The 15,946-nt window shown below is 39.3% G+C and overlaps 1 protein-coding gene across 1 annotated transcript in view; it reads right to left on the bottom strand.

Moving 5' to 3' along the window:
* The window catches only part of AGBL3 (ATP/GTP binding protein like 3), a 102,151-nt gene that overhangs the window by 23,220 nt on the left and 62,985 nt on the right, over window positions 1-15,946 (bottom strand). Inside the window, 2 exon segments of the mRNA XM_021079175.1 lie at window positions 6,874-6,939; window positions 8,736-8,793. Of these exon segments, the coding sequence (XP_020934834.1) occupies window positions 6,874-6,939; window positions 8,736-8,793 (124 nt within the window).

The following is a 15,946-nucleotide window of genomic DNA, read 5'->3' on the forward strand; positions in this document are numbered from 1 at the left end:
TTCACCACAACTTTAATGTTTGCTTTTGCTGCAGGTGCCAGAGGCTTAGAATCCCTGTAACAGCCTTGCTTTGTTTATCCTGTTGTCTTTGGACTTCTCAAAGAACTCCTTGTTAGATAGAATATGTGTCTTGCCTGTACTCTTTCAGCTATAAATCACTATTATACTGGAGTCATGCTGGGGTGGCCTTAAGGAATGGGGGAAAGGGACCATCCTACAATCTTGTTAAATCTTAGTCTTTTTTGCAGGTCTGTGTCCCTGGGTTGTGCCTTAACACTTCCTAGCTTTTCTCCCCTCTACGCTTTGGTGACATAGGAAGACTAGAAGGGGCTGGCTCTGGTAGGAAGAAGAAGAGAAAGCATTGCAAAATATATCCAGAATATTCTCCATAACAAAGGTCTACTCTCCAAACTATCCCTTTACATATTGGTGCTAAAACTCGAAGTCCCCTTAGTACTATTACATGTCCATATTTTCTTTCAAGAGTAGTTTTAGCTCTTACGTTTAGATCTCTCACCTGTTTTGAATTAATTTTCCTATATGATGTAGGGAATGAATTCAACTTCATTCTTTTGCATATGAGTATCTAGTCGTCTCAGTACTGTTTGTTGAAAAGGCTATTTTTCTCTTCAATGAATTGTCTTGGCACCTTTTCTGAAGCTCAGCTGACAATAAATGCAAGGGTTCATTTCTGTATTCTCAAGTCTAGTTCATGGAGCTCTATATCTCTCCTTCCACGAGTACCACCCTGTTATGATTACTGCAGCTGAGCAGTACGTTTTGAAATCGGAAGTATGAGTCTTTGAACTTTGTTCTTCTTTTTCATGAAGAAAAACAATGGTTATCCTGGGCCTTTATACTTCCATATGCATTTTAGGTTTGATTTGCTAATTTCTGTTTTCATTGAAATTTTGGTAGGATTGCATTTAATCTGTCAATGTGGTGAGTACTGCCAACTTAACAGTATTAAGTCTTCTGATTCATGAACATGGGGGAATCTTTCCATTTATTTAATCTATTTCAACAGTGTTTTGTAGTTTTCAGTGAATGAGTCTTACGTTGCTCATCATATTTATTCCTATGCATTTTATTCTTTTTAATGCTTTGTAAATGGAATTGTTTTCTTAATTTCATTTTGAGTGTTCATTGCTAGTATACAGAAATACAGTTCATTTTTATAAAAGACTTACTGAGATCTAATTCACATACCATACAATTCACCCATTACAACTGAATTTGTATGCTGATTTTTTATCTTGCAACCTTGCTGAACTCATTTATTAGCTCTAGTAGGTGTGTGTGTGTGAGCATGCATGTGTATATGTGTGTGTATTCCTTAGGATTTTCTGTAACAATATCGTGTTCTGCAAATAGTTTTACCTCCTTCTAGTCTAGATGTCTTGTACTTATTTTTCTCGCTAAATTGCCCTGCCTAAACCTCTCCTATAATGTTGAATAGAAATACTGAGAGCAAATACACCTGTTTTGGTCCTGATTTTAGGGGGAAAGCATTCGGTCTTGCACGATCAGCTATGACATTAGCTGTGGGATTTTCATAGATGGGCTTTATCAGGATGAAGTACATCCAATCAGGGAGTTCCCGTCGTGGCGCAGTGGTTAAGGAATCCGACTAGGAACCATGAGGTTGCGGGTTCAGTCCCTGCCCTTGCTCAGTGGGTTAACGATCCGGCGTTGCCGTGAGCTGTGGTGTAGGTTGCAGACATGGCTCGGATCCTGCGTTGCTGTGGCTCTGGTGTAGGCCGGTGGCTACAGCTCCGATTGGACCCCTAGCCTGGGAACCTCCATATGCCGCGGGAATGGCCCAAGAAATAGCAAAAAGACAAAAAAAAAAAAAAAAAAAGAACATCCAATCAATTTCTAGTTTACTGAGTATTTTTTTTTTTAATCGTGAAAGGATGTTTGATTTTGCCAAGCACTACTCCTGCATCTATTGAGATGATCATGTGCATTTTTGTTCTTTAAAGTCTTTAAAAATCTTTTTATTCTTTATTAATATGTGTTTGATATTGTTTATTTATTTTTGTCTTTTGTCTTTTTAGGGCCACACCCATGGCCTATAGAGGTTCCCAGGCTAGGGGTCAAACTGGAGCGGTAGCTGCGGGCCTACACCACAGTCATAGCAATGCGGGATCCGAGCTGCATCTGCAACCTACACCACAGCTCATGGCAACACCAGATCCTTAACCCAGTGAGTGAGGCCAGGGATCGAACCCGTATCCTCATGGATACTGGTTGGGTTTGTTAACCACTGAGCCACAATGGGAACTCCAACATTGTTTAACTTTCACATCGACCTTGCATTTCAGAGAGAATCCTACTTGGTCATTGTGTATAATCCTTTTTATATGTTGCTGGATTCAGTTTGAGAGTATTTGTCTTACTCTTTTGTCTTAATTCTTAATAGATTCAGAACTCGTTAAAGAAAAAAAAATGCTATTTATTTATCTGGCTCTTGGAAACCTAACAATTACTTTTTCTGGTATTCCCTTATCCCCAGACTACTCCTGTATAATACCATAATACAGTAAGCAGCATGTATCCCACTGTATTTCTATTGGCTGTTTGTCACTCTCTCTACTTCTTGAGAACTATCTTTTATTTTCCATTGTATCCCGATATCTAGCACAGTCATTGATTAGTATAACTTGGGGCCACTGGGAAGCAGATAAACCTCGGGTTTTTAAAAGAACATGAATGAAGATGGAAAGGAGATGATGTAGCAAAGGATGATTTTAAGAGAATTGCTAAGATATAGGACAATAGTATCAGGAAGGTTAAAATATCAAAAGAACTAAGATATGAAGAAATATTGACATGAAGAAGTAAATTTTACTTAGCTATATTTAGAATAAAAATATATCAAAAAATGCTTAGATTTGTTCTGTTGGGATTATTTTAAAATACTGATGGATGCCAAAGAGCAGAGTCCCTCAACTCTTCTGTTGCATCTGTCTTTTCTGTCATTTTTCTTCTGATTAGACAGGGGAGAATACTGGTTAAGAGATGACAGAAATCAAAAGGCTCTGAATGAGTTCTTTGCAGTCAAGTAAGGAAAGAATTTACATAGAATTTCACAAAACCATTGACATGAATCTCTTAAGAATTCAAGGTGACTCTCATCTCCCTGCTAAATGCCTCATGTGTCATTAAGACTCCATTGTAATCAGGATCGTAATTTAAGGATCACTTCCTTCAAGAAAACATTGCCTGAGAGATTTTCAGGCTGAATTACATTCCCTCCTCTGAGCAAATAGAAAAATCTGTGCATATCATTACCACTCAATCTGTCTCACTCTCACTGTAATGAACTCTATGTGTCTTACTGTACATTGATACCTACTCTTTAAATGATGAGTAGCTAATCTAGTTGGAGAGGGAAAATTATGTTTCAGGCAGAGAAGACAGCATGAGCAAGGACAAGGAGGGAAGACTGATGCATCTGGAGGCTCCAATAAGATCATGATACTGAAGTGTAAAGGAAAAGGCAGAGACTGGCAAGGGATAAAACTGGAGAGGTAGTCGGGGGCCAGTTCATGGAACTCCTGTAAGTCACGTGAGGGAACCTGGTTTCTCTGCTGAAGCTTAAAAAAAAAGTAACAGACCATTATTGAAAGAAAAACTGTACATGAAAGCTATTCAGGATGAATAAAAGTTGGGTGGGCTGAGTCCCAAATGCTCGGCTTCCCACTGACTCTCACTATAGCTCCCTATGTGGCGAGTGGAAAAGTGTGGCCTGCAGATCACCGACATGAGCATTATCTAAGGTACCTTACAGAAATGCAGATTTTGGGGTCGACAACAAACACAAGCCAGAATCCAAAGCTGGGGTTATTGTAAGCTCCCAGACGATTCTAAAAGTTTAAAAGCAGACATTTTATATGACAATTGGCACATAATCTTAAAAAATGCCAGGGCTGTGAATTACAAAGAAAGGCTGAGCAGCTGTTACAAATTAAAAGAGAATAAAGAGGTATGACAATTAAATGCAATTCATGAACTTGGATCAGGAAGTTTTGCTCTAAAGGACATAATTGGAACATATGGCAAATTCACTTACAATATGATACAAAATAGTACTGTATCAGAGTTGAATTTCCTGGGAGTTCCAATCTAGGCTCAGTGGTAATGAACCGACTAGGATCCATAAGGATGGGGGTTCGATCCCTGGCTTTGCTTAGTGGGTTAAGGATCTAGCGTTGCCTTGAGATGTGGTGTAGGTCGCAGACACAGCTGGGATCCTGCATTGCTGTGATTGTGGCGTAGGTCAGGAGCTGCAGCTCCAGTTTGACCCCAAGTCTGGGAACTTCCATGTATTGCAAGTGTGGCCCTAAAAGGAAAAAAAATTTCCTGACTTTAAGAGAATGTTCTTGTTCTTGGAATATGTATGCAAAGTTATTTAGAGATAAAGGAATATTGTATCTACAAAAAGAGGACTGGAGGAAAGTAGAGCTAGATAGGTAGGTTGATAGATATAGTTTGCTGTACTATTCTTGAAATTATTTCAAAAGTTAAAAAAAGTTGAAAAGAGAAAGCCTAAGGTAAATTTAAGTCTCAAGACTGTGTCAGTTTCAACCACTGTTAGAAAACTAGGATTATTAAAAGGCTTTAGGTTGTGGTATTAACATAATTAGATTTGTGTTTGTTTTTGATAATTTGCTTTTATGGCAATATAAAAAGTAGAATCAAGATACCAGTATTGGTGGCAAGGAGACTGCTTAGAAATCTAAAGTGCTTCTGGTAAGTAGGTGATAAGTGTCTGAAAAGAATGATGGTAGTTAAGGGAGTTCCTGTTGTGGCTCAGCAGTAAAGAATCCGACAAGATTCCATGAGCATGTGGGTTCAGTCCCTGGGTCCACTCAGTGGGTTAAGGATCCCACTTTGCTGTGACTGTGGTGTAGGCCAGCAGCTGTAGCTCCAATTTAACCCCCAGCCTGGGAATTTCCATATGCTACAAGTGTGGCCCTAAAAAGATTAAAAAAAAAAAAAAAAGAATGATGGTAGTTAAGACGGAGAAAAAAGGGACTATGAGGTAAAATCAGCTGAATTGAGTAGCTGTCTGGATAGGAGGGTGGAAGTGAAATAAGAAAAAAGATAAGGTTGCTAGCTTGAGTGGTTATGTAGATAGTACTGCTACCAAAGTTAGAGTGAATACAGAAGGAATCGCATTTATTGTGGGATTAGATGAATTTGAATTTGGATATGTGGGACATTTATGTAAAGATATATAGCAGATAAATACAAGAGGCTGAAGCTTTGATGAGGTCAGGTGTATTATAGATATGTATGTATATATATATGCATACACACAAATATAGATGTGTACATATATATGTGTAAACACATGTGTATGTGGTACAACAATATGACATAATCAGGATCGAGAGTTCACGAAAGGCTAAATTTAAGATTTAGTTCAATAAGAATAATGTAAGGCTCAGTACACTGAACCAAAATACCAAAGCAAAACTGAAGAACAGAGGAGACACTGGAGTTCCCTTGTGGCACAGCAGGTTAAGGATCCAGTGCTGTCACTGCAGTGGCTCTGGTTGCTGCTGAAGTGCAGGTTTGATCCCTGGCCTGGGAACTTCCACATGCTGCAGGTGCAGCCAAAAAAAAGTTGGTACTATGAAAATAAAACTTCATAGGTTGAGTATATGTAAATCCATTATGCCAATATGTTAGGATAATTTTCAAAAGAACATGTGTCATCTTAGACAGAATTAATGCAAATGTAGTATCTAGAAAGCAGCAAATGAGACTGATGATTTATTGTATATGGTCAGCCCTTCATGTCCGCAGGTTCCACATCTACAGATTCAAGCAACTGTGGATCAAAAATATTTGGAAAAAAATTACAGAAAGTTCCAAAAAGCAAGACTTGAATTTGCTATGTACTGGCAACTATTTACACAGCATTTACAGTCTATGAGGTATTTTAAGTAATTCAGAGATGATGTAAAATACACTGAAGGATGTGTGTAGGTTCTATGCAAATACTACACCATGTTATATAAGGGACTTGAGCATCCTCAGATTTTGGTATGTGTGGGGTCCCTGGTACCAACTGCCCACAGATACCAAGGGCCGGCTGTTCTAAGTTCGATGACATCTGCACTACTATGTCCGATTTCATTCAAGGTGGATAGAGAAGATTAAAATATGATAGTAAAGGGCCTTGAGTCATATTATGGATGGTTGAAAGAAATAGAAAGTTCCAGGGAAATAAGTGATAGCGTTAAAAAATACGTATGATCTATCATGTGGAAGAGGCATTACATTTGTTCTTAGTATTTCAAGGAGAATGAGGGAAAGTGAGTTGCTGAGCAATGTTTACTTTTAAGGTTTCTTCACTCTTTTGTTTTTGGTTATTAAAGAAGTGAATGCAATTTACAGGGATATATGTTTTTAACTCAACATACAAAGCATACTGCTCTCTAGCAATGGAATGAACTGACTGCAATTTGGTAAAGGTTGGAGGAGCCTGGAGCCAGTCCTAAGTAGGTGAGAAGAGAGTCCTCCCAAGGTTTCTTTCCGCTTTAAGATTCAGTGAGATAGGAATGAACAGACAATGGGATGAATTTTTTTTTTTGACTGGGTAAATGTACAGGAAATCAAATTGACAACTGACATATAATGAAGTTCTACTGTCTTCCTCTATATTTCTAGAGTTAGAGAGGAAAATAAAAATTGGAGATTCGTAATTTCTGGGAAGGTGAACTGTTCCTTGGCTATCTGATTTGAAGATAATCTTCTAGTTTCCTATGTGTAAATCTTGATCAGATAAATATTATGAAATAGCTCACATTCAGATAGGTGACCTCTCATTACTGTTTATATTCCTCTCTTACAAACCTTGATTAGGGAACTGTCTTCTGAAATAATCAAATATACAGTCATCCGATACATCTGGCCTTGTATCTAGAAAAGATGGTAGAAGTTCATTGGTAGCATGGAAATAGTTCATTGGCTCGTTCACATTTCATATTTTTATCTTTTTCTACATGAAAAATGCTAGCAGATAATATATAAATAGTAGCTCAATGAAATTAATACACATAGTCCTCAAATCTTTTTTTTCTTTTTTTTTTTTTTGGGCTGTACCCACAGCATATGGAAGTTCCCAGGCTAGGGGTAGAATTGGAGCTGTAGCTGCCGGCCTACACCACAGCCATAGCAATGCGGAATCCGAGCCATGTCTGCGACCTACACTGCAGCTCACGGCAATGCCAGATCCTTAACCCACTGAGCGAGGCCAGGGATTGAACCCATATCCTCATGGATACCAGTCGGGTTCGTTACCAGTGAGTCACAATGGGAGCTCCAGTTCTCCAATCTTGAGATTTTTGTTAAATTTTTGCTATTTATAGTGAAGTCTGAAAAATAAAAAAATGTTCATACTCTTTGGGTCAGCAGTTCCTTTCTAGGAATCTACTATAAATAAATAATATATACAAATAGGAATTTAAGAGGTCTTCATGTTGTTTATAATAGAAAAAATGTGAACAAAAGTTTTAACAATGAGGTTCACTAATACAGTGGAGTACTTTGCCACCATTTATTAACTATATTAAAGTTAATAATGTAATTTTAAATGAAAACATAGGGTGTAAAAAAACCTGAAGATTATGATTAATTAACATGAAGTGTATGTGTAGAGAAAAAAGGCTAAAATAAGTATTATAAAATGTGTCCTTTAATTTTTGACATTAAATTTCAAAAGAATATATAAAAGTTACATACAAAAAGTGACTGATTTGCTTGGCTTATCACTATGAGAAAGAATAATTTAGACTTCAAGTGAATTAACCATCTTAATTACAATAAAATTCTCTCCTAGGTGTTGTTCTTATTCCATTTCTATTTTACATTATCCTGCTGCATCATAAACTAAATGGATATATGTACATATATATATTTTTTAAATAGGTTACCTGAAATCTTTTCTGAAAATAAAGGTGGTATAAATGTACCAAAAATTAATATAGGTACACATAAAATTAAATAATTATTTTAGACAAAATTAAAATACTGTTTAAATTATGAGAATTTTTCAGAAGACCCCAAGTAAGGATACAAGATAAAAATTAGGAAAAAAATACCAAAAATGTTAGAGATTAATATCAGACTTAGCAGATTCCTACAGAAGCAAATGAATAATCCAAAGTTTAACCCTCCTGGGCTCATTGTCCTTTATCAAGTTATGAAACAAAACATGTTTTTTTAAACCATAAAACTCCTATATTCTGTTTTGGGAAAAATCTTTTTTTTTCTTTTCTTTTTTTTTTTTTTTTTCCATTTTTGGCCACCCTGCAGCAAATGGAAGTTCCCAGGCCAAGCATCAGATCTATACTGCAGTTGTAACCTAAGCTGCAGCTGTGGCAATGCCAGATCCTTAACCCACTGTGCTGGGCTGGGGATGGAACCTGTGTCCCAGCGCTCACAAAACATCGCCAATCCAACTGCGCCACAGTGGGAACTCCAGGAAAAATCTTTCTAATCGAGATCTCTCTTAAGAATGTGGACCATTCAGTCCAACCCGCCAATGTAAGTGACCTGTCCTTTCTCTGTGCTCCCTTGGAGCCCTGTCTAGACAACTGGCATTGCGCCTGTAACACTGCACTTCACAAAGCACAGTGAGAACCTCAAAGTTGTAGCACAAAGAAGTATTTGTTGAGGACACGAATTGCTTGATGAGAGGAGGAGCAGAACATTACCTTTCACATCAGAATCTGATTCTTTGTGTCTCTGAGCTAAACGTCCTTTATCACAAACCTAGTGGAACACAGAACCAGAGGAAAACACTATGTTATAAACATGAAAATGAGGCATATTTCCTATATATGATTATGATCATTTTCAACATTTCTAATTTAAACCTCATCGTCCTCATATTTATTTGAGGTTTATTTATTTACTTATGGAGGTTCCCAGGCTAGGGGTTTGACTTGGAACTGTAGCTGCCCAGCCTACACCACAGCCACAGCAACATGAGATCCGAGTGGCATCTGCGACCTACACCACAGCTCACTGCAACACCAGATCCTTAACCCACTGAGCAGGGCCAGGAATTGAACCCATGTCCTTATGGATAGTCGTCGGTCTTGTTAACCACTGAGTCATGACAAAAACTCCTAATCCTCATAGATTTAGAATGGATAAAAATAGTCTTTTATATCAGAACCTTCTCAGATAAGTGTGAAATAAGTGAAAATATACAAAACTGTATGAAAGCATAGATTATAAAACTGCTTATATGGGAAAGTTGAAAAATATTTTCTTGTAGCGTATTAAAAAAGTTCACAGTAAGTAAGAAGGATCATACACATGACATTGCTGACTATCTTGAAAGGAGACATCTTGCCAGTATGACCCAGTTGGACTGAACGAGACACAGAACACTATAGAATGGTGACTGCTCATCTTGAGCAGTCCGCTAATCATTATGTGACCATGAAACACTTTAAAAGCTTCCAAACGTTTGTTTCTACATCTGTGCTCTGTGGAGAGTATAAAGAATTTTCTAAGAGTCTGAGAATTAGAAATCAAAATGTACAAATATTACTATAATAATATGCTGTAAAGAAGAGAATTAAATGTTATGAGGAATGCTAAAAGTAGAAAAGTACAAACATGCATGAATGCATGTATACTGATACACTGATAAAAATCTGAATAAGCTCTGTGGACTGTATCAATGTCAATTTCATGGTGTTGACAGAATATGATAATGTATGCAAGATGCTAACCCTGGGAGAAAAAAAGTAAAGGATGTAGGGGAACTCCTGTACATGTATTTATGTTACGACTTTGTGGGGATCTATAATTATTTTGAAATAAAAAGTAAAAAAATTAAGGGAGCAAAAGAGAAAAAAGAATCGCAAATGTTCTTGGGAAATGAGACTCTGTTAATTCAGTACACATTTGGCAAGATGACAGTGTATTGGGTGGTGAACGAACTTGTCACTGAAAACTTGAAGTCTCCCACGGGAGCATGATTATTAACACAGGAGATATTTGAGTAGAAGTCTTCTAATCTCTGTCTGGTACTCAGGTCTTCTCCAGTGTGTGGGCTCTCTGCAGGTAACAGATACTTTAAGGACTGATTGCTTGGATCCAAGGGTGATTGTTTGGATTCCATCAACTAGGGATGTCGTCCTTGGTTGTCCTGCAACTGTGTGTGTCAGGCTTATTTCCCAACTAGACAATTCTATTGAACTCTGGGTACTACTGATCGTCTTCCTTACTTCTATCCCTTCTCGGGCTATTTACTGTTACTTATTTATTTGTTTCTTTAGTGACTGGCTGGTGTATTTCTATGAAGTCCATTATCCCTATATGGTGTTAAGCTTCACTCCTCAGGGCGGCAGACGTGTGCCCACATTCTCTCAGAAAGGGCAGTGGTTTTGGCAGGGCTGTGTTTCACTCCTTCCTGACTACACCCAGCTGTTAAATTCCACTAATTTCTGGCTGACAGCGCTACTGTTTTCAACAATGCCCTAGGGCATAAATTGCTCTACGGACTGATCAAATTTGGGCTCCTTTGAAGGGATGGGTCAAGGTTTGAGAGTTGTTCTGACCCCATCTCAGATTCCTCTCAGCTGTTCCCATGCCCCCAATTCTTTCTGGGGAACTAGCCAGCCTACAGTTTAGCCTTTATCTCCAATGGATCTACCAATCTTCTCCCAATTGCATTTTACCATACTTTTGCTATTTTTGACAATGTTGTTAAGCTTGAATTTCTCCAGGACCTGTTGCAAAATAAGTCATTTATTTTGGGAAGTCATTAGGAGCTATATATATTACCTGGTTCTCCCACCAAGGCAAAATATCTGGCCTATCAGTCATTTAGGATCTCTGTTGCCTTCTTGATTTTCTGTCTGAAAGATCTGTCCATTGATGTCAGTGGGGTGCTAAAGTCTCCTATTATTATTATTATACTTCTGTCAGTCTCTCCCTTCATGTCAGTTAGTATTTGTTTTATATATTTAAGTGCACAAATAGTCACACATATGTTAATGCGTGTACTATCCTATTCCTATATTGATCCCTATATCATTATCTCATGTACTTCATTATCTTTCTTTATGGCCTTTGTTTTAAAGGTTATTTTGTTTAATATGAGAAGTCCTAACCCCACTTTCTTATCATTTCCACTTGTATGATATATCCTTTTTCTATCCTCTCACTTTGAATTTGTGTTGTTCACCCTAAAGTGAGTCTCGTAGGCAGCACACTGTAGATTCTTGTTTTTTTTTTTTTTTTTTGTCTTTTTGCTATTTCTTGGGCCGCTCCCATGGCATATGGAGGTTCCCAGGCTAGGGGTCGAATTGGAGCTGTAGCTTCCGGCCTACGCCAGAGCTGCAGCAACGCGGGATCCGAGCCGCATCTGCAACCTACACCACAGCTCACGGCAACGCCGGATCATTAACCCACTGAGCAAGGGCAGGGACCGAACCCGCCACCTCATGGTTCCTAGTCGGATTAGTTAACCACTGCGCCATGACGGGAACTCCAGATTCTTGTTTTTTTATCCAACATGCTATCCTGTCTTTCGACTGGAGAATTTAGTCCATTGACTTTTAAAGTAATTAGTGATGGGTATGTACTTATTGCCATCCATCCATTTATTTATTTATTTTTGTTTTTTAGGGCCTCACCTGTGGCATATGGAGGTTCCCAGACTAGGGGTCAAATCGGAGCTACAGCTGCCGGCCTACACCCCAGCAATCTGGGATCTGAGCCACATCTGCAACCTACACCATGGCTCACAGCAACGCTGGATCCTTAATCCACTGATTGAGGCCAGGGATCGAACCTGCATCCTCATGGATCCTAGTCAAGTTCATTAATGACTGAGCCATGAAGGGAACTCCCCTTATTGACATTTAAAATCTTGTTTTCCAGTTGTTTTTGTAATTCCTTCTTGTTCATGTCTTTGTTTCCTTTTTTCCTTTGGTGGGGGATAGTTTTCTTTTGCATTATTCTACAGTTTGTTTTGTGTGTGTGTGTGTGTGTGTGTGTGTGTGTGTGTGAATCTACTGTGTTTCTCATGTGTGGTTACACTAGTTTTCAAGTATGTTAACCCATAACTATATCTATTTGCTTTAGACTGATGTACAAGTTTAAACGCATTCTAAAAGATCCATGTTTTTGTACTCCTCTTCTTTACGTTTTGTGATTTTGATGTCCTATTTTACATCTTCATGCTTATTATTTTACTGTTATTTATAGTTATAATTGCTTTTAAGATTTTTCGACTGTTTTTTCATCTGTTTAAGTAATCTTCAATCTTTTCATATATTTGACTTTCCTATTGTGATTTTTCCCTTTCCTATAGATACTTGCTTCTTTTCTATGTAGAGAAGATGTTTCCATAATTCTTTTAGGTTAGGTTTAATGTTGCTGTATGGTTTTAGCTTTTGCTTGTCTGAGATTCTTTATTTCTCTTGCTGTTCTAAATGATGATCTTGCTGGTTCAAGTATCCCAGGATGCAGGTTTTCCCTTTCAGGACTTAGAATACATCTTGCCACTCCCTTTGACCTACGAAGTTTCTGCAGAGAAGCAGCCAATATGCCTTTTAACGGTTCCCTTGTAACTGACACGCTTTCCTCTTGCTGCCTTTAGCAGCTTCTCTTTCTTACCATTTTAATTATGATATGCACTGGTGTAGGTCTGTTTGGGATCATATTGTTTGGGGCCTTCTGCTATAAAGATGTCTGTTTCCTTCTTTAGATTTCAGGAAGCTTTCAGCCATAATTTCTTCATACACATTTCAATCCCCATCTCGCTCTTCTCCTTTGGGAAGCCCTGTTACGCACAGGTTGGTACTCTTTATGTTATCCCATAGATCTCATCTGTTGTTTTCATTTTTTTCACCTGTCTATTGTTCTGATTGGGTGATTTCCATTATTCTGTTTTCCAGATCATTTGTTTATTCTGTGTCATTTAGTTCACTATTTATCTGCTTCTAGATTGGTTTTTTTCTTGGCAATTGAGTTGTCTAATCTTTACTGGTTAGTCTTTATTGTTTCTAGTTCCTTGTTACAGTGATAATGCATTTCTTAAAAATTTTTACTACAGTTGATTTACAATGTTCTGTCAATTTCTGCTGTACAGCAAAGTGACCCGTCTCTCTCTCTCACACAGACACATTCTTTTCTCACATTATCTTCCACCATGTTACATCACAAGTGATTAGATATAGTTCCCTGTGCTAGACAGCAGGATCTCACTGCTTATCCAGTCCAAATGCAACCCCAAACTCCCCCAAACTCCCAGTCCATCCCACTCCCTCCCCCTGGGCAACCAAAGTCTGTTCTCCACGACCATGAGTTTCTTTTCTGTAGATAGGTTCATTTGTGCCATATATTAGATTCCACATATAAGTGATATATCATATGGTATCTGTCTTTCTCTGACTTACTTCACTTGGTATGAGAGTCTCTGGTTCCATCCATGTTACTTCAAATGGCATTATTTTGTTCTTTTTTATGGCTGAGTAGTATTCCATTGTGGATATGTACCACATCTTCTTAATCCATTCATCTGTTGATGGACAGTTAGGTTGTTTCCATGTCTTGGCTATTGTGAATAGTGCTGCTATAAACATGGGGTGCACGTATTTTTTTGAATAAAAGTTTTGTCTGTATATATGCCCAGGAGTGGGATGCTTGGTGAAATGTCTTTCTTTTGATAATCTTTCTTAATTTCTTTAGCATTTTTATTACCTCCTTTTTGAACTTGAGGTCTACTACATCGATGAGGTCTGTTTCATTATTTGGTCTTTCAGGGGATTTCTCTTGTTCTTTTAATTGAGAGTAGTACATCTACTTTTTCATTTTACTTGACTTTATGTGTCTCTCTGAATTAAGGAGAAACATTGTGGTCTGAAAGGGTGTTTTTTGGTGGGAATGACCTTGTGTAGACCCTGTGAGTCAAGTCTAATATTTTTGGGATGAGAGCTGTTTTGATATGGATGCTGCCATGTCCTCTCTCAGCCTGTGCTGGCTGTTAACCCTGTGATAGAGACTATGATTAATGTCATAGCATCCGCGGCCCACACTGGGTGTTGGATGGGCTTTCTTCTCGCTCTGTGGGTGTCACAGCCCTGTTAGGGGCAGAGTCGGCTACCTAGTTGTTGGAGTAGAAGCCCTGAGTCTTCAATAAGGCTCTGTTGCTTTTAGCTGTATTCTCTGTCCCAAATGAGGTAAGTGCTGAAGCAAATAAGGTCCTTGCAGTCAGAGCAAGCACATAGCAGAGCTGTGTGATGCTAGTGCAGGCATTCATGGTTCTGTCCAGAAGCAGCCCAAAGTCATGTCCCTTTCTCTGTTACATGCATCCCAGACTTAGTGCTAGGCTGGTACCGGGAGCTGGGGTGCTGTGGCTGCAGGAATCAAGGTGGTTGTTTTGCTGGTTGGGGCCTGGTCTGCCTCATGGGAGGGCTTTCCCAGGACCTGTCCTCCCCTGATCCAGCTCCAAGCTGAGGATTGAGGTGGGCAGAAGCAGGGCACTCCTGACAGGAAAGAATCCACCATGTATTTCTCCCCGGGGCTGTCCGCCAGGGACCTGCAATTCTGTGATGCCATTTGGTGTGCATGCAAAGTCCACTGCCACCAGACCCGTGACCTACTGTGCCACGATGACAATGGGCTCTGAAGCTTGGCCTGGACTACACCCCAGGCCCTTTGGGCTGTATCTGGGCAGCTAGGCCAAGTCCATCCTTGGGCACATCTGTCCAAGAGTCAGTGCCTAGCTGCTGTTTGTACTAACAGCCCTTCCCAGTGTGAGTTTTGGGCTGGAAAGTGTGTTAAGGTGGTAGGTGTCAGAGCTGGTTTCATTCCCCTCATTGCTAGCAAGCCAGCACATGTGCACTTCTCGTGAGCAGAGTCCAGGCTCCACCAGCCCCTCCATCTGTCCCAACTGACTTCCTAGCAGCCAGCAGGGGTTCCCAGAGTGAGGGCTTGCCTGTGTGGACCCTCCTTCCTCCACAGGTACCTCCCAGGGGCACCTCCCAGGGGCACCTCCCATCCTGATGCCTTGTTTTTTCCATCCTCGTCAGTAACATGGGGCTCTTTCATGCAGCTTTGGTTGTATAAGAGATCTTCTGCCAGTTTCCACTTAGTTTTCTGTGAGAACTGTTTCACATGTAGATGTATTTTTGATGTGTTTGTGAGGGGAGGTGGGCTCCACATCCTCCTACTCTGCCGTCTTGATGCACCTCTGCAAAATGTCCCATGTTGGGTGTTTCTGGAGCTGGGGGTGGGGATAATGGCGCTCTTCTCTCAGTGACACCCCACTTTAAGAGCTAAGATGTAGGTGAAAAGAGGGCAGTAATCTCAGGTCTTCTCCATTATGCTTCTTCTAGTATGGAACCAACACTTCACAAGCCAAGATGGGGAGATTCGGGCCAAAATATTTTCAGTCATGTAGCATCTAAAGTAGGGCCTTACTATCAGAATGGGGTATGGGTTAAAGAAGGAGCTTATTCTTGATTGCATTTACCTGGAACTTAGCTTCAGCAAGAAGTAGCTGAAGGCAGGATAAGAAATACTAATACCCTGCCCTTCCTGGGAAGATAGCCCTCTGACTGGTATCTGTGGCGAGTGGGGAATCCTTGTTTTTGGCTGTACTCTTCTGGAGTATCACTGAGCTGGAAGGCAGAAGGGAGTCTTGATTCAAATAGCCCAGGTTCTCACTGGGTATTCTTTTGTGCTGTTTTTGGTTTTGTTTTTTATTTTTACCAAATTTTAGTAGATTTTCATGGATAGATTTTTTTTTCATTTGCTATATGCCCTTAGGACCATTTCTAGAAGTTTTAAATTATTTTTTCAAAAAAATTTTTTTTCACCAATTTTTCCTGGTGAATGGATTTGTGAGCGTCTTATCGGGAAGGCTATCTCTCAGCATCATCTTTTTTACACTCTA

Source organism: Sus scrofa, chromosome 18, assembly GCF_000003025.6.
Source record: "Sus scrofa isolate TJ Tabasco breed Duroc chromosome 18, Sscrofa11.1, whole genome shotgun sequence".
Lineage (NCBI taxonomy): Eukaryota > Metazoa > Chordata > Mammalia > Artiodactyla > Suidae > Sus > Sus scrofa.